Source organism: Thunnus albacares, chromosome 6 (genome assembly GCF_914725855.1).
Source record: "Thunnus albacares chromosome 6, fThuAlb1.1, whole genome shotgun sequence".
In the NCBI taxonomy this organism is placed as follows: Eukaryota; Metazoa; Chordata; class Actinopteri; order Scombriformes; family Scombridae; genus Thunnus; species Thunnus albacares.
In genome coordinates, this window is record NC_058111.1 from 2,181,010 (window position 1) to 2,204,120 (window position 23,111).

At 39.2% G+C, this 23,111-nt stretch overlaps 2 protein-coding genes across 2 annotated transcripts; both read right to left on the minus strand.

Moving 5' to 3' along the window:
- Positions 1–6,865: 6,865 nt before the first annotated feature.
- On the minus strand, positions 6,866–8,479 carry LOC122984179 (P2Y purinoceptor 14-like). Its single transcript, XM_044354508.1, has 2 exons — positions 8,225–8,479; positions 6,866–7,532 (listed from the first exon to the last, which is right to left on the minus strand). Exons 1-2 carry the CDS (start codon positions 8,455–8,457, stop codon positions 6,866–6,868), a joined length of 900 nt encoding a protein of 299 aa, XP_044210443.1. The 5' UTR covers positions 8,458–8,479.
- An 11,169-nt stretch (positions 8,480–19,648) lies between these two features.
- On the minus strand, positions 19,649–21,452 carry LOC122984180 (P2Y purinoceptor 14-like). Its single transcript, XM_044354509.1, has 3 exons — positions 21,381–21,452; positions 21,008–21,267; positions 19,649–20,315 (listed from the first exon to the last, which is right to left on the minus strand). The coding sequence occupies exons 1-3, from the start codon at positions 21,450–21,452 to the stop codon at positions 19,649–19,651; spliced, it is 999 nt and encodes a 332-aa protein (XP_044210444.1).
- Positions 21,453–23,111: the final 1,659 nt, after the last annotated feature.

Genomic DNA, 23,111 nt, shown 5'->3' on the forward strand with positions numbered 1-23,111 from the left:
TTTCTTGTTATCAGGCTTTGTGGGTTGCATGCATGCCTGCCTTTGTTTTATGCACATGGAGTATGAAGCCCAACAATGTGTTGTTAAACTCCTTGCTTACGGCATCTTGGCACCTTGTCTGTGTCACTGCCTGTGGTGTTGTAGACTGTCTACTTTGTATTTGAATAGGCTTTATAGTGATGTAGACCACTGTGTCTATTTTATATTTGAATAGGCCTTATACAGTACAGTATTGTAGACCACTGTCTCCATTTTATGTTTGTTACTCCTGAGTAAGAAAGACAGGCTTTCAAAATACTCTCAAGGACTCGAGAAGCAACCGATGAGTTCTCACGGCATGACTAAGGTGTGGATGCATCAGAGAAACAAGACATGCCCCAGAAATAAATACCCATTTCAAAGAACTGACCTGTGTCTGTGCCATCATGAAGAGAGCTACATCAGCAGCAGATGATGGCCAAAAACACTTTTTTGAAAAATTGATCCAATATTGTGTTATAAATACTTTAAAGAGTTAGAACAGAGTTGCCAGAATTCTCGACTGCCTATGCCCCATCATCACAGGTGTTTCCACCACCAGTGGTTTCACTGTTAGTGAAAATCAAGCTACACTAGCGCAAGCTCCACATGGGAAGTGGGTTCTGTTGGCGGGACAGAAGGGGCTATAACTGAAGGACAAGGCTGCCAGTTTCACCTAGGTGAAAGTCAGTCATGTTCTCAAGGATGTATTTCCATTCCCATCTTTTCTTCATCAATCTCATCCATCGCGACTGCCTCGTTGACTTCAGTAGACCTTTCAGCTATAGATGAACCAGCAACACAGCCCAAACTCAAACAGTACCCCATCTCAGTTTTTCGACATAAGGCCAGGAGCTTCTCCTTATATTGGTATAGGAAGTATGCATTTTTACATTACAGACGTAGCAAGGATACAGTATTTTGTAAAATGTGTCAGCAGTTTGGTGAGATAGGTGGGGAAGAGTAATTTAGACGTCATGGATATAAGGATTAGAGACACATGAACACAGCTTGTTATAAACATGAAACCAGCAGAGCTCATCAGATAGCTGTGGAGAAATACAATAACTACAGAGAAGGCGACAAGTCCAGACATGGCACAATCATTCACAATCAGCTTGTCAACACAGAAGGCCGACAAAGTGAGATAATAGAAAGAAACTGGGAACATATAAAAGTTATAGTTGACATTGCGCTCACATGTGCAAAGCATGAGTTACCTTTATGTGGATACCAGGAAAATTAAGAGGCACAAAACGCCGGCAGTTGGTGGGCTCACAGGGGATAGCAGCTCCAAAGGGGACGGCTAGCGGACGATTGACAAGCCCGAGGAAAGACACACTTGAAAAATTGTGAACTTTCCTTTAACTTAATACTTCTAGATATAACGTTACCAGAATTTTCACAGACATATCTGACCATTATGTTTCTGCTCATATTTGACATAAACAGCCACCTAGATTATTAGCCTTTGACAGAGTGGCTTTGTTAGCCAGGCTAAGATGGTGTCTGTTGTTTGGTCCTCTAATTTGGTACAGATGTAAATATTTCAACAACTACTGGATGGATTGCCATAAAATGCAGCATCTGTATGACTTATACAATATGTTCCTCATATTAAAAAACACAGTGCGACACTTGTAAGGCCGATAGCTCACTTGGAAAATTGATCTCTGACTGCCTTGACCTGAACATCGGCGTTCCACAGGGGTGCATTTTATCTCCCCTTCTGTTCTCCAAATATACAAATGAAGTAAAATGTTCATTTGGGCTGGATAAGATAATTGGAAATAAACAATTGCAACTCCAGAACTTATACAACCAGTCCACAACCAAAAAGGCAACCCAAGTCTATAACAATCCCACCCACCCCCTTCACTCATCATTCCAGCTGTTGCCATCTGGCAGGAAACTCAAGGTCCCACTAGCCAGGAAAAATGGATACAAGAAGTCATTTGTGCCCTTTGCTGTAGCCACCCCCCACCCCCACAAACACAAAAACACAGCCCATGGACATGGACTGTAGTGAACCTCTTATAAACTCTGTGCAAAGTGTCAAGAGTTGTTTAAAACAGTTTTTATCTTAAGTTGTCTTGGAAAATATATTAAGATTTAGATTTTTTTTTTAAAAATTTAATTATTTAAAAAAATTAAAGCTGCAAGCAACGTTGAATGGGCCTTCGCGCGTTTTTAACAACTTTTTCAGCATAGTGTCATAAGTCATGCATTAAAGTTTGAATCCAATAACATTAACGCCCTCGGAGGAGAAAGCGTTTGTTCGGGAGCTAAAATTGAGAAAAAGTCTCATTTTGAAAGGCTAATTGCGGACTTCCTGTTGGATTTAGGTCAGGGGTGTCAGCATATGATTTGTAGGTCTTGATGAGACGAATAACTTGGTTTTGGTTTGATCTCTCTATGACATTCCTACGGGCCGTGGTGGCCATTTTAATTACATAGGTGGCGCTAGAGAGCACATTTTGGCACTTTGGGGGTTAATTTTTACATTTTATCAAATATTTCACCAGACCTGATGTGCGTGCCAAATTTGGTGAGTTTTTGAGCATGTTTAGGGGGTCAAATTTAGGTCTGATGTCCCGTAATAATAAAGAAACAAACAAATAAACAAACACACGAAATACAATAGTGCCCTAAATAGTAGAAGCACAAAGAACTGAAGATGAGATATTTGCAGCACTCACCTTTCTGTCTGTCAGTGGAGATCTCCGATACAAACTGTTTGCTTTAATGCTTCCTTCTGTGCAGCGTTCACAGGACAGGAAGATTCTGTGAATGTGAATCTGTGGTTACTGAATAATGGCTCAGAAAACACACACACTGCTGTTCAGATGCTATTTCATTTCCTGTTTTTTTGTTCATTGTTTGTTGGAAGACCACAAAAGAAATAGAGTAAGGTTTTACTGGGGCTGTTGCTGTGTCACTAAGCACCAAATTAGCTCGGCTGTGGTTAGTGGTGGAGTGGGAATAAAAATCAGCTGGGTCTTTAGACTCAGACTGGCCCGTCAAAATCCACCTGCAGAAACATACAGACCTATAACACTAGAATCATGTCGTAAACAGAGATCCATTTAAATGCACAATATGTAATTTCAGGTGCTAGGGGTCTCAATCAAAACAATAAAAAAGACAGAGTGTGATGATGGTGTGAAGTAGTGTGGGATCATGGGAGTTGTTGTTTTCATTGTTAAACAACCAGTTTCTTCAGGTTAGGATTACTCCAGTGTTCATGGTTGAGGATGTTTTTACCAGGAGCCAAATTATCCACAGAGGCCTTCTCCTCTCCAAAACAAACAGATCCACTGATTAAAACAGGTAAAAACACTGAATAAAGCAGTTTCACGTTAAAAATTTGTGTTTGTCTGACATTGTTCAGCGGGCACTGGACATCTGGTAGGGGCTGCTACCTGAGCTGCTGCTGACGTTTGCTCAGCTTGTTTCTCTGATAACTTAAGATCCAGATGTTCAGCAGGTTTCTACCAGGAGCCAAATTATCCACAGAGGTCTTCTCCTCTCCAAAACAAACAGATCCACTGATTAAAACAGGTAAAAACACTGAATAAAGCAGTTTCACGTTAAAAAATTTGTGTTTGTCTGACATTGTTCAGCGGGCACTGGACATCTGGTAGGGGCTGCTAGCTGAGCTGCTGTTGACGTTTGCTCAGCTTGTTTTTCTGATAAGTTAAGATCCAGATGTTCAGCAGGTTTCTACCAGGAGCTGAATTATCCGCAGAGGTCTCCTCCTCTCCAACAACAAACGTACATGGGGATTAAAACAGTAAAAATACTGAATAAAGCTATTTCACGTTAAAAATCAATGTTTCTCTGACGATGTTTGATGAGCACCGAACTTTGTGGAGGGGCTTCTAGCCGGGCTGCTGCTAACATTTGTTTAGCTTGTTTCTCTGATAACTTAAGATCCAGACGTTTCATGACTAAAATCCTTCATCCAGTTAAAAGATGTGGTTAAAAACGACCAAGATCTAAAAGGTTTATCATAAATATGTGGCTTAAAACTGAATAAAAGTCCAATTATAACAGTTTCTGTTGAACAACCACAATACTGATGTATTATCTTGTATGCATATACTCCTTGTTAGACGCCATTGTAGCAAACAGCCACAACACCAATGTTTTATCTTCTATGTGTGTAAGTTACTCTTTGGTAGACACAATCATGGTGGACAAACACAACGCTGACACATGCATCTTGTGCACTATACTCTTTGGTAGAGGGGTATGACGCCATTGACAAATGGCAATTTATTTACAGTTTATTTACACAATGTGTTTAATACAAATACATGCAAAAGAAAACAATGTGTTTCACATTGAAGTGTCTCACACATGCACTCGTCCACCTGTTGAGAATATGGTGAAGGATGACTCATCTCACCAAACCACTTTTTTCCACCTCTCTGTAGACCACTGTCTGTGGTTTTTGCACTACTGAACTCTCAAATGTGCATTCTTCTTTTCTTGCATTGACATTCTCAGACACCTTCTGTTTGTCCTTGCATATCACACTAATGCACCAGCATCAAATTTAAACTGTCAACCACAGTTTCCTCCCTTATTTCCTGATGTCATTCCCTTAGATCTAAATGCAGATGTCACTTTAGTCACTGTTCTTATTGAAACTGTTGAAATTGTGACTGAAGCTCTTGCCATCTGTGCCTCAACAATGAACCCTCTTTCAAAGTCACTTAGATCTTTTCCTCTCGCCATCTTGATACAAAATCAGAATCAGCTGGGCCTGCTCAACATTTGTACACAAGCTACAGAGCATGATTGGATGTTAACTGCTTGATTGTACCACGCAGCGCACCTGCATTTGTTTCTCCACTCATTTATTCAGGTTTTTCCTCTGATTTGTATTTTGTATTTATAAAATGACAATAAATAACAAGTAATGAACAAGAAACAATAAGAATATATTTTTACATTTTTAAAATATTAACAGATACTGGGATGTTGAGCTAAATGTTTTTTTTTATTATGTGTGTGTGTGTGTTTACATATATAAATATATGGATATGTGTATAGAAATGTGTGTGTTTATGGGTGTGTATGACATGTTATTGAAAAGACAAGTAAAGATGTTCAGACACATTCATATCTTTGTCAGCGTACAAAAGTTAATAAGTCTTTATTTTAGTGGAACACTGGTCTCCCTCAGGGTCAAACTACCACATTACTTTATTTGGCTGCCTACCTGTGCATCAAGAGCACCTATTTTGTTTCACATCACTGTCAGATCCAAGATCTCCGTTGGTTTTTTATCAGTTTGGTGCTAATTATTATCTAATTAGTCTAAATGTAGTTATTAGCCATGATTAGTCCAGTCAGAGTGGAAGTTAAATTGATTATAGGTGGGTTTGTCATCTATGAATCAGTGTTGGTGCAGCACCGTGTGACACCAGCAGAGGGTGGTGTGACTCTTATGTTTAAATGTGTCCTGATATACTTGTACTTTACTTGAGTATTTCCATGTGGTGCTACTTTATACTTCCACTCCACTACATTTCAGAGGGAAATATTGTACTTTCTACTCCACTACATTTCAGAGGGAAATATTGTACTTTCTACTCCACTACATTTATTTGACAGCTTTAGTTACTTTTCAGATGAAGATTTGACACAATGGATAATATAACAAGCTTTCTTTATCCCAAGCAATCAGAAATGAAGGAAAATTCAATGACGTGCTCTCTAGAGAGATCAAAGAAATGGAAATGAAAAAATTCAACAGAGACAAGAAGGATGCGAGTGAGGGCAACATCTATTACTGGAGGAACCCTGAACAGAGCCCCAGAAGACGGCCTGCAGGACGTAAAAAAACTGACCAGCTGAACAGCCTCAAATTCCAGTTTTTTATCCAAACAAGCCATAGACGAACCAGGCATGACAGTCAGAAGAAGGAGTCAAGGCAGAGGAAAAGCTATACATGACGTGGGAAGAAGAGAAAGACCCTGGACCTGCTCTGATCATCCCTTACTGTTAAAAAAAATTCTCACTTTTAGTCAGTTTTGCTGATTAAAGCGAATTTGCCAAAAATTGATCATTTTGACAGGAACATGAATGAAATGACAAATGACACAACAATTTTTAACAAAGAGGATACAAAAAAATCTGTCCTAAATGATGCAGCCACTATAATAAAAGACAGATCTAGGTCTGATCTTTTAAAATAAACCTACGGTGAAATCAAATGACTGTATAATATTTAGAGCAAAGTATTCTGAGAGTGCAGAACAGATAAAGGGAATAATAACAAAACACTGGCATATGCTTGAATCTGATTTTCTGTAATGTTCCTCTATTTAGTAGATATTTAGAATAAGTTGTTTATGATGTTTATTCACAGCTGAGGTTGAACTTTTTCTGTATATCTATTAGAAATCTATTCAACATGAATGTATTTTTTAACATATTTGAATGTGCTTAACCAAAGGGAATGTAAAATTTGAATCTCTATATGTGGTATGAAACATATTGGTTTTTGTCAGTTTATTTGAAGAGAATTGATTGGCTGTAGTTCCTGTCACTGTTTGTTAAAAGTTTTGATCTTCTGAAGGCCTTTTGATTGTTTTTCTCTCCCTAATGGTGGAACATGATTATCTAATCACCATCAGCTGTGTTACTAGGGTGTGGCCTATATAACATACCCGTGCCTGTGTCCTAATATGATTGTTGAATTTGAAGAAGACCTGAGGGCCGAAACATCATTCGAATAGGAGAGAAATATAAATGGAGCCAGAGTGTGTGTGCAACACTTTTTTCCTGCTCTCAAGAAGAAAAATATAGAAAATCACCAGACTCATCCTTTAAGTTACAGCCCATCGGTTTGTCTTGTTGAAGTGCTGGGTGATGCCTCACTGTTTGTGGCTCTCGGCTGCCCTTCACTGCGCCTCCTTGCCTTCTTGCTATGTGGACGGCTCAGCTGAGCCCCGAACGCCTCACAAAAGATGAAGTAGATTAGTGGATCCAGGCAGATGTTGAGAGCTGACAACAGGACGGTCGTCTCCTTCACGTAGTACAACACTTGGCTAAAAGCGCACCACCTCCTCAGGAAGGTGTAGGGAAGGCGAACCAGGTGGTACGGCACAAAACAAATGCAGAAGACGCTGACCAGCACCAACATTTTCTTGCGTGACTTCATCAGCTTCTTGCAGCTGGAGGATGCCGGCTGCCTCTGCTGTGCCAGCAACACACTGCGGGAGGTGCTGTAGTAGAAGAAGACCATGGAAACGAAGACGAACAGGAAGACGGCAGCGGAGCAGGTGTGGATGATTTTGTAGAACACAATGACCTGGGTGCTTCGCAAGGCGTCACAGGTGTCAGGGACAATGGTCAGAGTTTCCTGTGTGAGTAGTGACAAGGTGACGTAGGTGATCACTATGGCCAGCAGGAAAACCCAGGTTACCATGGAGATGATGCGGGCAGCCTGCACTGTCTGAAGGATGTGATTTCCTAAAGGATGGATGATCTTCAGATACCTGGAGAGAAGAGAGGCAGGCGTCAGCAGATTATTTCACTGATTAACAGTGATACAAATAATCAAATCACAGATTTCATGAGGAATGAAGATTCCAATATTAGTTCTAGAGGAGAGGACCAGCTCTTTACTCCTGCAATGATACGAGGACATGGAGAAAGCTCATGATCATTTCAGCTTGCAGGAGTTCCAATGTGCTTGTATTCTATGTCTGTGCATATGGGAAGATAAACTCACTTGAACTTGTATATTGTAAAATGTAACTTGTTTCAAATTAAGAATATGAGTGAAAGGGCTGCATTCATAGTTTAGGTTAAGTTAACAAATACAAATAGCTCTTCTAACACAAACAAAAGTTATCTTGACTAAATTTTGCATGTTGTATAAACCCCTGGTCTTCATTCAGTGGATTCAGATCTGTTAATTTATTGAACTGCACAGGTTGTTGTTTGAAATTGTAAATGTAATTCAGATGAAATTCAGTTTTCATCTGTATTTTCTGAATTTGAAGTCAGTTTTTCATTTGACTGTAAGAACTTACAACTGTAGTTGCTGCTGTTGCTCTGTAGAGTCAGTATAAAGATAATGTGCAGGAATATAAAAACAGACAATAAAGCAATAAAACATTTATAAAAAGTATTAACTGTGCTGATAAACTGCATGGTTTGTTGGAGTCTAGGGTGGGGGATCTACCTGTTAGCAGCGATGTAGCCCATGAACAGGATGCTGGCGTACATGTTGAGGTAAAAGGTGGAGACTCCAAAGTTGCAGTAGATCACGTGGAAGGTGATGGAGCTGTTGGTGTAGTTGATGATGCGGAAGGGGAGGTAAAGGCAGAGCAGGAAGTCGGAGACTGCCAGGTTCTTCAGGTAGACCATCAGGATGCTGGATACCTGCTGCTGAGCTGAGCAGAAGTAAACCTTCATGGTGAAGCTGTTGAGGACCAAACCCACCTGGAGAGGAAACAAGAGGAACTCAGGACAGGTTTTTAAGAGATTAACATGTGTGCTGATTAGCATACAGAGGAGGAGGGAATGTGACTGTAATGTGAATATTGGACACTCACCAGAAACACCAGACTGTAGACCGGCATGAAGAAGAGGCGGGCTGATGTGTTGACTTGATCACAGTGAGTCATATTATGATCATTGTTGGTCTGGTTGGTGACTGAGGTCACTCGCTCTGTTACCAGCTCATCCATGTTTGTGGAGGTTCTAAGAAGGGTGAACACAATTATATCATCTTTATAGTGTTAAATATAGTTTCACACATTAACTATGTATCCTACTGAACCATCAGCTGACTTTATCATTACATATGTAAGACAGGAAGAAGCCTTGTGGATTAAATCTAAAGTGAGTCCAGGTGCCCTTTGTTAAGCATGTCTTTCAGCAGTCAGGTGTCCATATGAACAGTGAAAGAGGTTTTCCTCGCTGTAATCATTCCTCCTGTTCATACTGGATATTAAAAGATCCTTCAAATGTGCTTTCAGTGTAAGTGATGGAGGCCAAAATCCACAGTGTGTCCACACAGTCATTTAAAAGTTGATGTGAAGCTCATATGAAGCTTCAGCAGTCTGAGTTAGTCATATCAAGTGGATATCTGTTGTAAGTGCTGTTGCATAAATGCACCATGTTCATGATGCATAAGTGATAATTGATTCATATTTGATTCCATTATTTAATACAACAAATAAATAAACAATTTATTTGATTGAAAAAAATTGATGTAAAGATAAATTTAAATCTGATGTGATTAAACAGATTTGTCTTGTACAGTATAGGAATATACTGATGTATAACAGGTAGCAAATGAACATAGGTGACTGAAAGGGTTGTAACCACTAGTGCTGTAGCGGAGTGAGTGGTGGGCAGACGGGTGGCTGCCCCAGGTCCAGTTACAAAGGGGCCCACCTTGGGCCCAGTCTGCCTGCCTGAACATGCATTTTGTTGTTTAGTTGAATATTAATATTACATTATTAATATTATATAATAATATTATATTAATAAGTCTGTTTGTGTGTCTTGATCGTGACAAAAAATAAAAAGTCCTCAGAAGACTCAGAGTCTGTCTTCCACAGAGTAGAGACGAGCTCCCACCTCAGCCAAGGGGTTCTCGTCTTGTGTCTGGACAGAAAGTGTGTCAGACACATTTTCCACGTGCACATCTCATGCAAAAGATATGTTGCATGTGTTGCGTGTGACGTGCATTTGAACAATGCATCTGACACGCTGTATGATATGTGCATTGTTTCTTTTTGATAAGAACATAAATATGCTGTCTAAATGCCATCCTGGAGTTTTCTAATTGGATGTAATGTGGTTTGTTGTATTACACCACTATGAAACACTCTGAATTTGTTAACTGTTTTGATAAAATGAATGTGTGAATGAATGATTGAATGAATGTTATCCTACTGTATACCTTATTTCCTTTAATGACCTGTCTGACTGGCTTCTGACCACACCACTGCTAAGTGCTTAGTTTCAGACTTAATTTAGCTAAACTTGATAAATGTGTGGGGTCAAGAAAGTATAAAACAGAAAAAAGAGCAATTTTTGTTAATTTTTTCTCTAACTGCTCTTTTTTTGGGAAATGCCTGTTCAGAGCTCAATAAAGTTACAAACATCTATAATTAGTCTTTATTAACTTAAATTTTGGTTATGAAGAAATGAGTCAGAATGTTAGATGAATGTTATTGGGACTGGTAGGAGTGTGTTTGGTTATTATGAAATCATGAAATTATTAATATTAATTAATAATACAGGACACCAGCTGTTAGAGACCCACACAACAACCTACACACAACAGAACATCACATACACTTTCAATGTCAATTAGAAATTAATAATGTAAACTTGTCAAATTAAAAGCAAGACTACTTGCGCTAATGAGAAGACCCTAGATGAAGTGTAGATTCAGAGGTTGCAGAGCTGATTGGTCTTTAGTTGATGTTTTAATTTGGCCTTGAATGTATTGATGGAACTACAGCTCTTCATATCATCAGGTAGGACGTTCCACTGAGTTGTGGCTTCCACAGAGAACGCTGACTGCCCAAATGCAGTGCGATGAAATGGTCTGGTACAATCTTGTATAGAGGATATTCTGGAGGATCTAATAGAACTTACTGAGTGAGTGTACACAAAGTCACTTAGTGGAGGAGGGGCCAACCATGTAAAATTTTATAAACAGTATCCTACAGTGATGGAAATGCATTGGCTTTTTGTCCAGAGTTTTAGAGTTTGTTTGTATAAGGACTAAAGAGGTTTTATGGCTGTTTCTCTATGTGATGCAACATGTGATGCAATAAGACATACGGGAAAGAATCATAGCATGTATAAATATCTTGGCTGCATCCAAAGAGAGACACTTCCTAAATTGTCTAAAATGTGCTAAGTTGTACTTCATGGTTTTAACCGTTTTTTTTTTTAACATGTTTCTTAAAGTTCAAATTTGGATCCAGTGTCACACCAAGATATTTAAAATCAGTAACTATTTCAATCGTTTTACCTTTGTATTATGGTTTTAAAGAAAAACATAACTTTTGTCTTGTTTACATTTAGACTCAGACATGATTGATCAAGCCAATGTGTGATCCTTTCCAATGCAGTTGTTATCTTAGCAGCAGCTAACTCAGTTGTTTTTGCATGTGTGTACACAACGGTGTCATCTGCATACATTTGTAGTTCTACATCATGACACTGTTGAGGGAGATCATTAACATATAGGATGAATAATAGGGGACCTAACACTGATCCTTGTGGAACACCCATCATGTGCTTCATGGATTTGACCATTGTGTCTTGGTTAGACAATAGCAAGATGGCGCCACCTGGTGGTCGGCATCTTGCACTCACCCAAGAGTTTCCGGTTTAACACCTAGGTGCACACGGAGCAGTGCATGGTGGGATATGGAGTCCGAAACTGACTCATTTTGTTTGACTGTTTCTTGTTGTCAGGCTTTGTGGGTTGCATGCATGCCTGCCTTTGTTTTATGCACATGGAGTATGAAGCCCAACAATGTGTTGTTAAACTCCTTGCTTACGGCATCTTGGCACCTTGTCTGTGTCACTGCCTGTGGTGTTGTAGACTGTCTACTTTGTATTTGAATAGGCTTTATAGTGATGTAGACCACTGTGTCTATTTTATATTTGAATAGGCCTTATACAGTACAGTATTGTAGACCACTGTCTCCATTTTATGTTTGTTACTCCTGAGTAAGAAAGACAGGCTTTCAAAATACTCTCGAGGACTCGAGAAGCAACCGATGAGTTCTCATGGCATGACTAAGGTGTGGATGCATCAGAGAAACAAGCAATAAAAACCCATTTCAAAGAACTGACCTGTGTCTGTGCCGTCTTGAAGAGAGCTGCATCTGCCACATTTACAGTCTTTTTACCATCAAATTGCGTCTTTTTGTTTCCTTGGACAGTGTTTCCCTGTTGAGCTGCGGTGGAAGTATAGCAGGCACAGTGTTGGACAACACTTGTACAACTGGCCCATCCTAAATGACTGACTATATCTTCTTAACTTTTATTTTTAATAATTAAAATTAACATTTAAATACACAATAAAGACTTAAAAAAAGTTAACCTTTCTAAAAAAGTGAAAAACATTTATTAGGCTACTATCATGTGTGAAGTCTGGACCAATCACAACAGGCCATTTTACATTGACCCAGGCCAGTTAAGCCTGGGCACGCATATCATGGTAGGGAGGTTGTTCAGCAGCAGATGATGGCCAAAAACACTTTTTTGAAAAATCGATCCAACACTTTAAAGAGTTAGAACAGAGTTGCCAGAATCCTCGACTGCCTATGCCCCATCATCACAGGTGTTTCCACCACCATCTCCGCATGTTAGTGAAAATCAAGATAACGCTAGCGTGGGCTCCACGTGGGACGTGGGTTCTGTTGGCAGGACAGAAGGGGCTATAACTGAAGGACAAGGCTGCCAGTTTCACCTAGGTGAAAGTCAGTCATGTTCTCAAGGATGTATTTCCATTCCAATCTTTTCTTCATCAATCTCATCCATCGCGACTGCCTCGTTGACTTCAGTAGAGCTTTCAGCTATAGATGAACCAGCAACACAGCCCAAACTCAAACAGTACCCCATCTCAGTTTTTGGACATGAGGCCAGGAGCTTCTCCTTATATTGGTATAGGAAGTATGCATTTTTACAGTACAGACATAGCAAGGATGCAGTATTTTGTAAAATGTGTCGGTAGTTTGATGAGATAGGTGGGGAAGAGTAATTTAGACGTCATGGATATAAGGATTAGAAACACATGAACACAGCTTGTTATAAACATGAAACCAGCAGAGCTCATCAGATATCTGTGGAGAAATACAATAACTACAGAGAAGGCGACAAGTCCAGACATGGCACAATCATTCACAATCAGCTTGTCAACACAGAAGGCCGACAAAGTGAGATAATAGAAAGAAACCGGGAACATATAAAAGTTATAGTTGACATTGTGCTCACATGTGCAAAGCATGAGTTACCTTTATGTGGCTACCAGGAAAATTAAGAGGCACAAAACGCCAGCAGTTGGTGGGCTCACAGGGGATAGCAGCTCCAAAGAGGACGGCAAGCAGATGACTGACAAGCCCCCGCAACGAGGAAAGGCACACTTGAAAAATTGAACAACTTTCCTTTAACTTAATACTTCTAGATATAACGTTACCAGAATTTTCACAGACATATCTGACCGTTATGTTTCTGCTCATATTTGACATAAACAGCCACCTAGATTATTAGCCTTTGACAGAGTGGCTTTGTTAGCCAGGCTAAGATGGTGTCTGTTGTTTGGTCCTCTAATTTGGTACAGATGTAAATATTTCAACAACTACTGGATGGATTGCCATAAAATGCAGCATCTGTATGACTTATACATATTAAAAAACACAGTGCAACACTTGTAAGGCCGATAGCTTACTTGGTAAATTGATCTCTGACTGCCTTGACCTGAACACCGGCGTTCCACAGGGGTGCATTTTATCTCCCCTTCTGTTCTCCAAATATACAAATGAGGTAAAATACAACAGCAGACCTCTCACTCATAAAGTATGCTGATGACATCAAAATTTCAACATAAAATTAAAGCTGCAAGCAACGTTGAATGGGCCTTCGCGCCTCTGCGCACATCAGGCTGTGGTGCCATCGAAGATGGGCATGTAGATGTCTTCAAACCTGGGCTGTTTTCAGACAGTGCAAGAAGGAGATAAACATCACTTCCTTTGTCCACTATGTTGCCTGCTGCTGGGGCTGCTTCACTGAAATTTAGTAGGGGGCGCTATTCAGCCAGTTTGCATCACTGATGGAATATTGTCATGTAGACATGTTCAAGCTGGGAGAAGTTTGGTGCAGACTGGAGCATTTACAATAAAGTTATAGCAACTTCTTCTGTCATGGCGAAACATCAAATCTCAACGGTGTGAGGATGAGAATTTTCTGCAGGGTGAGACATGTCTGCCTTGCTCACACCTGTGTCATCAAAATTATGCAAGTTTTGAGCCCATTCACTCGAATTTCAATTAGTAAATTGAAAACTCTTGATGAGTTTGTGTGTAAAACAAATTAATTTCCTAATTTTCATTAAGTCTATTTTTAGAAAAGTAAAGACTTTTAACCCACATGACCTGATCAAAGCTTGATTGACATGTGTACTGTCAGGTGTGTAGAGACAATAAGTAACTGCAGCTGGACACAGAAAAATACTCATATATTTGAATGGAGAGTGTGAGCGAACCCACACCTTTCTGAACATTTACTGCTTCCAGATAGTTTTAGATACAAACTTCATTTGAACTTTAAATGAGTCACAAGACTTTGACCTACAAATCTTGAATTTACTTGTTTTTTCTATCTTTTATTGTTTTTGAGATATTAGAGTGTGAGTTTTAAAGTCTTTTCTTGCTCCTCCTGTGATTTTATAATGAGTGTGTATTGTGGAATGTTTCACAGCACTGAGGGAGTGACAGTTGGAGAGGACGATTTTAGAGTACGCTTCTTGTGAAATCTCCTCATAAATCCCATGACTTCAGCAAAATCTTACATTAATCATATTTCAGTAGAAAATTTTGACACGAGAAGCCTCTGTTTGACACAATGGTGATGTGGCACTGCAACTTTCAGGGCTTATAAAATCCAAACCGTTCAAGTTATTACAAAGTTTTTAACAACTTTTTTCAGCATAGTGTCATAAGTCATGTATTAAAGTTTGAATCCAATAACATTAACGCCCTCGGAGGAGATAGCGTTTGTTCGGGAGCTAAAATTGAGAAAAAGTCTCATTTTGAAAGGCTAATTGCGGACTTCCTGTTGAATTTAGGTCAGGGGTGTCAGCATATGATTTGTAGGTCTTGATGAGACGAATAACTTGGTTTTGGTTTGATCTCTTTATGACATTCCTATGGGCTGTGGTGGCCATTTTAATTACATAGGTGGCACTAGAGAGCACATTTTGGCACTTCGGGGGTTAATTTTTACATTTTATCAAATATTTCACCAGACCTGATGTGCGTGCCAAATTTGGTGAGTTTTTGAGCATGTTTAGGGGGTCAAATTTAGGTCTGATGTCCCGTAATAATAAACAAACAAACAAACAAACACACGAAATACAATAGTGCCCTAAATAGTAGAAGCACAAAGAACTGAAGATGAGATATTTGCAGCACTCACCTTTCTGTCTGTCAGTGGAGATCTCCGATACAAACTGTTTGCTTTAATGCCTCCTTCTGTGCAGCGTTCACAGGACAGGAAGATTCTGTGAATCTGAATCTGCCGTTACTGTATAATGACTCAGAAAAGACACACACTGCTGTTCAGATGCTATTTCATTTCCTGTTTTTTGTTCATTGTTTGTTGGAAGACCTAAAAAGAAATAGAGTTAGGTTTTACTGGGGTTGTTGCTGTGTCACTAAGCATCAAATTAGCTCGGCTGTGGTCAGTGGTGGAGTGGGAATAAAAATCAGCTGGGTCTTTAGACTCAGACTGGCCCGTCAAAATCCACCTGCAGAAACATACAGACCTATAACACTAGAATCATGTCGTAAACAGAGATCCATTTAAATGCACAATATATAATTTCAGGTGCTAGGGGTCTCAATCAAAACAATAACAAAAGATAGAGTGTGATGATGGTGTGAAGTAGTGTGGGATCATGGGAGTTGTTGTCTTCATTGTTAAACAACCAGTTTCTTCAGGTTAGGATTACTCCAGTGTTCATGGTTGAGGATGTTTTTACCAGGAGCCAAATTATCCACAGAGGCCTTCTCCTCTCCAAAACAAACAGACCCGCTAATTAAAACAGGTGAAAACACTGAATAAAGCAGTTTCATGTTAAAAATTTGTGTTTGTCTGACATTGTTCAGCGGGCACTGGACATCTGGTAGGGGCTGCTAGCTGAGCTGCTGCTGACGTTTGCTCAGCTTGTTTCTCTGATAACTTAAGATCCAGATGTTCAGCAGGTTTCTACCAGGAGCTGAATTATCCACAGAGGTCTCCTCCTCTCCAACAACAAACGTACATGGGGATTAAAACAGTAAAAATACTGAATAAAGCTATTTCACGTTAAAAATCAGTGTTTCTCTGACGATGTTTGACGAGCACCGAACTTTGTGGAGGGGCTTCTAGCCAGGCTGCTGCTAACATTTATTTAGCTTGTTTCTCTGATAACTTAAGATCCAGACGTTTCATGACTAAAATCCTTCATCCAGTTAAAAGATGTAGTTAAAAACGACCAAGATCTCAAAGGTTTATCATAAAAATGTGGCTTAAAACTGAATAAAAGTCCATTTATACCAGTTTCTGTTGAACAACCACAATACTGACGTATTATCTTGTATGCATATACTCTTTGGTAGATGCCATTGTAGCAAACAGCCACAACACCAATGTGTTATCTTCTATATGTGTAAGTTACTCTTTGGTAGACACAATCATGGTGGACAAACACAACGTCAACACGTGCATCTTGTGCACTATACTCTTTGGTAGAGGGGTATGACGCCATTGACAAATGGCAATTTATTTACAGTTTATTTACAAAATGTGTTTAATACAAATACATGCAAAAGAAAACAATGTGTTTCACATTGAAGTGTCTCAAACATGCACTCGTCCACCTGTTGAGAATATGGTGAAGGATGACTCATCTCACCAAACCACTTTTTTCCACCTCTCTGTAGACCAGTGCCTGTGGTTTCTGCACTACTGAACTCTCAAATGTGCATTCTTCTTTTCTTGCATTGACATTCTCAGTCACCTTCTGTTTGTCCTTGCATATCACACTAATGCACCAGCATCAAATTTAAACTGTCAACCACAGTTTCCTCCCTTATTTCCTGATGTCATTCCCTTAGATCTAAATGCAGATGTCACTTTAGTCACTGTTCTTATTGAAACTGTTGAAATTGTGACTGAAGCTCTTGCCATCTGTGCCTCAACAATGAACCCTCTTTCAAAGTCACTTAGATCTTTTCCTCTCGCCATCTTGATACAAAATCAGAATCAGCTGGGCCTGCTCAACATTTGTACACAAGCTACAGAGCATGATTGGATGTTAACTGCTTGATTGTACCACGCAGCGCACCTGCATTTGTTTCTCCACTCATTTATTCAGGTTTTTCCTCTGATTTGTATTTTGTATTTATAAAATGACAATAAATAACAAGTAATGAACAAGAAACAATAAGAATATATTTTTACATTTTTTAAATATTAACAGATACTGGGATGTTGAGCTAAATGTTTTTTTTTATTATGTGTGTGTGTGTGTTTACATATATAAATATATGGATATGTGTATAGAAATGTGTGTGTTTATGGGTGTGTATGACATGTTATTGAAAAGACAAGTAAAGATGTTCAGACACATTCATATCTTTGTCAGCGTACAAAAGTTAATAAGTCTTTATTTTAGTGGAACACTGGTCTCCCTCAGGGTCAAACTACCACATTACTTTATTTGGCTGCCTACCTGTGCATCAAGAGCACCTATTTTGTTTCACATCACTGTCAGATCCAAGATCTCCGTTGGTTTTTTATCAGTTTGGTGCTAATTATTATCTAATTAGTCTAAATGTAATTATTAGCCATGATTAGTCCAGTCAGAGTGGAAGTTAAATTGATTATAGGTGGGTTTGTCATCTATGAATCAGTGTTGGTGCAGCACCGTGTGACACCAGCAGAGGGTGGTGTGACTCTTATATTTAAATGTGTCCTGATATACTTGTACTTTACTTGAGTATTTCCATGTGGTGCTACTTTATACTTCCACTCCACTACATTTCAGAGGGAAATATTGTACTTTCTACTCCACTACATTTATTTGACAGCTTTAGTTACTTTTCAGATGAAGATTTGACACAATGGATAATATAACAAGCTTTCTTTATCCCAAGCAATCAGAAATGAAGGAAAATTCAATGACGTGCTCTCTAGAGAGATCAAAGAAATGGAAATGAAAAAATTCAACAGAGACAAGAAGGATGCGAGTGAGGGCAACATCTATTACTGGAGGAACCCTGAACACAGCCCCAGAAGACGGCCTGCAGGACGTAAAAAAACTGACCAGCTGAACAGCCTCAAATTCCAGTTTTTTATCCAAACAAGCCATAGACGAACCAGGCATGACAGTCAGAAGAAGGAGTCAAGACAGAGGAAAAGCTATACATGACGCGGGAAGAAGAGAAAGACCCTGGACCTGCTCTGATCATCCCTTACTGTTAAAAAAAATTCTCACTTTTAGTCAGTTTTGCTGATTAAAGCGAATTTGCCAAAAATTGATCATTTTGACAGGAACATGAATGAAATGACAAATGACACAACAATTTTTAACAAAGAGGATACAAAAAAATCTGTCTTAAATGATGCAGCCACTATAATAAAAGACAGATCTAGGTCTGATCTTTTAAAATAAACCTACGGTGAAATCAAATGACTGTATAATATTTAGAGCAGAGTATTCTGAGAGTGCAGAACAGATAAAGGGAATAATAACAAAACACTGGCATACACTTGAATCTGATTTTCAACTCAATGGTGCATTCAAAGAACGACCTCTCATGGTATATAAAAGAGGTAAAAACCTGGTACATTCATATTTACCTCCTCTTCAATCACTACCAGCACGAGCTACTTTAACAACGACTGTATCCCTGAAGGCAACCGTCACTGTGGTCGTTGTAGTCAGTGTAATTATACTTACCGTTGTAACAGTTTTAAACATCCTCACACAGGTAAAGAGATCCCTATTAAAGGAGTTTTTTATGTCACACTAAGTCAGTCATTTATCTCATCACTAGGCCTTGTGTCGTATGTTGTAAAGATGAGTAAAGCACTGAAAACTCATATTGCTGAACATAGAAGCACTATTAGATGCAAAAACATGAATTATCCAGTAGCAGCACATTCTGTTGAATTTAATCATCATATTTCCTCTCTAGAGTATATTTGTATTGAGAAAGTATTACTCCCTCCAAGGTACCTTGGATGTTTTACTTTCCAGGAGTTAACACTGTTGGATCCACCGTCTGAGAACCCTGTCACCTCATGGAGTAAATATAGATTATGACTTGAAGTGTTTTCTGTAATGTTCCTCTATTTAGTAGATATTTAGAATAAGTTGTTTATGATGTTTATTCACAGATGAGGTTTAACTTTTTCTGTATATCTATTAGAAATCTAGTCAACATGAATGTATTTTTTAACATATTTGAATGTGCTTAACCAAAGGGAATGTAAAATTTGAATCTCTATATGTGGTATGAAACATATTGGTTTTTGTCAGTTTATTTGAAGAGAATTGATTGGCTGTAGTTCCTGTCACTGTTTGTTAAAAGTTTTGATCTTCTGAAGGCCTTTTGATTGCTTTTCTCCCCCTAATGGTGGAACATGATTATCTAATCACCATCAGCTGTGTTACTAGGGTGTGGCCTATATAACATACCCGTGCCTGTCCTAATATGATTGTTGAATTTGAAGAAGACCTGAGGGCCGAAACATCATTCGAATAAAAGAGAAATATGAATGGAGCCAGAGTGTGTGTGCAACACTTTTTTCCTGCTCTCAAGAAGAAAAATATAGAAAATCACCAGAATGATCCTTTAAGTTATAGCCCATCGGTTTGTCTTGTTGAAGTGCTGGGTGATGCCTCATTGTTTGTGGCTCTCAGCTGCCCTTCACTGCACCTCCTTGCCTTCTTGCTATGTGGACGGCTCAGCTGAGCCCGGAACGCCTCACAAACGATGAAGTAGATTAGTGGATCCAGGCAGATGTTGAGAGCTGACAACAGGACGGTCGTCTCCTTCACGTAGTACAACATCAGGCTCAAAGGGCACCACCTCCTCAGGAAGGTGTAGGGAAGGCGAACCAGGTGGTACGGCACAAAACAAATGCAGAAGACGCTGACCAGCAACAACATTTTCTTGCGTGACTTCATCAGCTTCTTGCAGCTGGAGGATGCCGGCTGCCTCTGCTGTGCCAGCAACACACTGCGGGAGGCGCTGTAGTAGAAGAAGACCAGGGAGACGAAGACGAACAGGAAGATGGCTGTGGAGAAGGTGTGGATGATTTTGTAGAACACAATGACCTGGGTGCTTCGCAAGGCATCACAGGTGTCAGGGACATTGGTCAGAGTTTCCTGTGTGAGTAGTGACAAGGTGACGTAGGTGATCACTATGGCCAGCAGGAAAACCCAGGTTACCGTGGAGATGATGCGGGCAGCCTGCACTGTCTGAAGGATGTGATTTCCTAAAGGATGGATGATCTTCAGATACCTGGAGAGAAGAGAGGCAGGCGTCAGCAGATTATTTCACTGATTAACAGTGATACAAATAATCAAACCACAGATTTCATGAGGAATGAAGATTCTAATATTAGTTCTAGAGGAGAGGACCAGCTCTTTACTCCTGCAATGATACGAGGACATGGAGAAAGCTCATGACCATTTCAGCTTGCAGGAGTTCCAATGTGCTTGTATTCTATGTCTGTGCATATGGGAAGATAAACTCATTTCAATTTGTATATTGTAAAATGTAACTTGTTTCAAATTAAGAATATGAGTGAAAGGGCTGCATTCATAGTTTAGGTTAAGTTAACAAATACAAATAGCTCTTCTAATGCAAACAAAAGTTATCTTGACTAAAATTTGCATGTTGTATAAACCCCTGGTCTTCATTCAGTGGATTCAGATCTGTTAATTTATTGAACTGCACAGGTTGTTGTTTGAAATTATAAATATAATTCAGATGAAATTCAGTTTTCATCTGTATTTTCTGAGTTTGAAGTCAGTTTTTTATTTGACTGTAAGAACTTACAACTGTAGTTGCTGCTGTTGCTCTGTAGAGTCAGTATAAAGATAATGTGCAGGAATATAAAAACAGACAATAAAGCAATAAAACATTTATAAAAAGTATTAACTGTGCTGATAAACTGCATGGTTTGTTGGAGTCTAGGGTGGGGGATCTACCTGTTAGCAGCGATGTAGCCCATGAACAGGATGCTGGCGTACGTGTTGAGGTAAAAGGTGGAAGCTCCAAAGGTGCAGTAGACCAGGCGGAAGGTGGCGGAGGTGCTGGTGTAGTTGATGATGCGGAAGGGGAGGTCAAGGCAGAGCAGGAAGTCGGAGACTGCCAGGTTCTTCAGGTAGACCATCAGGATGCTGGATATCTGCTGCTGAGCTGAGCAGAAGTAAACCTTCATGGTGAAGCTGTTGAGGACCAAACCCACCTGGAGAGGAAACAGGAGGAACTCAGGACAGGTTTTTAAGAGATTAACATGTGTGCTGATTAGCATACGGAGGAGGAGGAAATGTGACTGTAATGTGAATATTAGACACTCACCAGAAACACAAGACTGTAGACCAGCATGAAGAAGAGGTGGGCTGGTGTGTCGACTGGATCACAGTGAGTCATATTATCATCATTGTTGGTCTGGTTGGGGACTGAGGTCACTCCCCCTCCTATCAGCTTACCCATGTTTGTGGAGGTTCTAAGAAGGGTGAACACAATTATATCATCTTTATAGTGTTAAATATAGTTTGACACATTAACTATGTATCCTACTGCACCATCAGCTGACTTTATCATTACACATGTAAGACAGGAAGAAGCCTTTTGGATTAAATCTAAAGTGAGTCCAGGTGCCCTTTGTTAAGCATGTCTTTCAGCAGTCAGGTGTCCATATGAACAGTGAAAGAGGTTTTCCTCGCTGTAATCATTCCTCCTGTTCATACTGGGTATTAAAAGATCCCCTTCAAATGTGCTTTCAATGGAAGTGATGGAGGCCAAAATCCACAGTGTGTCCACACAGTCATTTAAAAGTTGATGTGAAGCTTATATGAGGCTTCAGCAGTCTGAGTTAGTCATATCAAGTGGATATCTGCTGTAAGTGCTGTTGCATAAATGCACCATGTTCATGATGCATAAGTGATAATTGATTCATATTTGATTCCATTATTTAATACAATAAATAAATAAACAATTTATTTGATTGAAAAAAATTGATGTAAAGTTAAAATTTAAATCTGATGTGATTAAACAGATTTGTCTTGTACAGTATAGGAATATACTGATGTATAACAGGTAGCAAATGAACATAGGTGACTGAAAGGGTTGTAACCACTAGTGCTGTAGCGGAGTGAGTGGTGGGCAGACGGGTGGCTGCCCCGGGTCCAGTTACAAAGGGGCCCACCTTGGGCCCAGTCTGCCTGCCTGAACATGCATTTTGTTGTTTAGTTGAATATTAATATTACATTATTAATATTATATAATAATATTATATTAATAAGTCTGTTTGTATGTCTTGATCGTGACAAAAAATAAAAAGTCCTCAGAAGACTCAAAGTGTGTCTTCCACAGAGTAGAGACGAGCCCCCACCTCAGCCAAGGGGTTCTCGTCTTGTGTCTGGACAGAAAGTGTGTCATTTTCCACGTGCACATCTCATGCAAAAGATATGTTGCATGTGTTGCGTGTGACTTGTATGTGAACAATGCATCTGACACACAGTATGATATGTGCATTGTTTCTTTTTGATAAGAACATAAATATGCTGTCTAAATGCCATCCTAGAGTTTTCTAATTGGATGTAATGTGGTTACCACTATGAAACACTCTGAATTTGTTAACTGTTTTGATAAAATGAATGTGTGAATGAATGATTGAATGAATGTTATCCTACTGTATACCTCATTTCCTTTAATGACCTGTCTGACTGGCTTCTGACCACACCACTGCCAAGTGCTTAGTTTCAGACTTAATTTAGCTAAACTTGATAAATGTGTGGGGTCAAGAAAGTATAAAACAGAAAAAAGAGCAATTTTTGTTAATTTTTTCAGATTTTTCTCGAACTGCTCTTTTTTTGGGAAATGCCTGTTCAGAGCTCAATAAAGTTACAAATATCTATAATTAGTCTTTATTAACTTAAATTTTGGTTATGAAGAAATGAGTCAGAATGTTAGATGAATGTTGTTGGGACTGGTAGGAGTGTGTTTTGTTATTAGTAATAATTCATAATTATCATATATTATTATGAATTATGAAATCATGAAATTATTCATATTAATTAATAATAC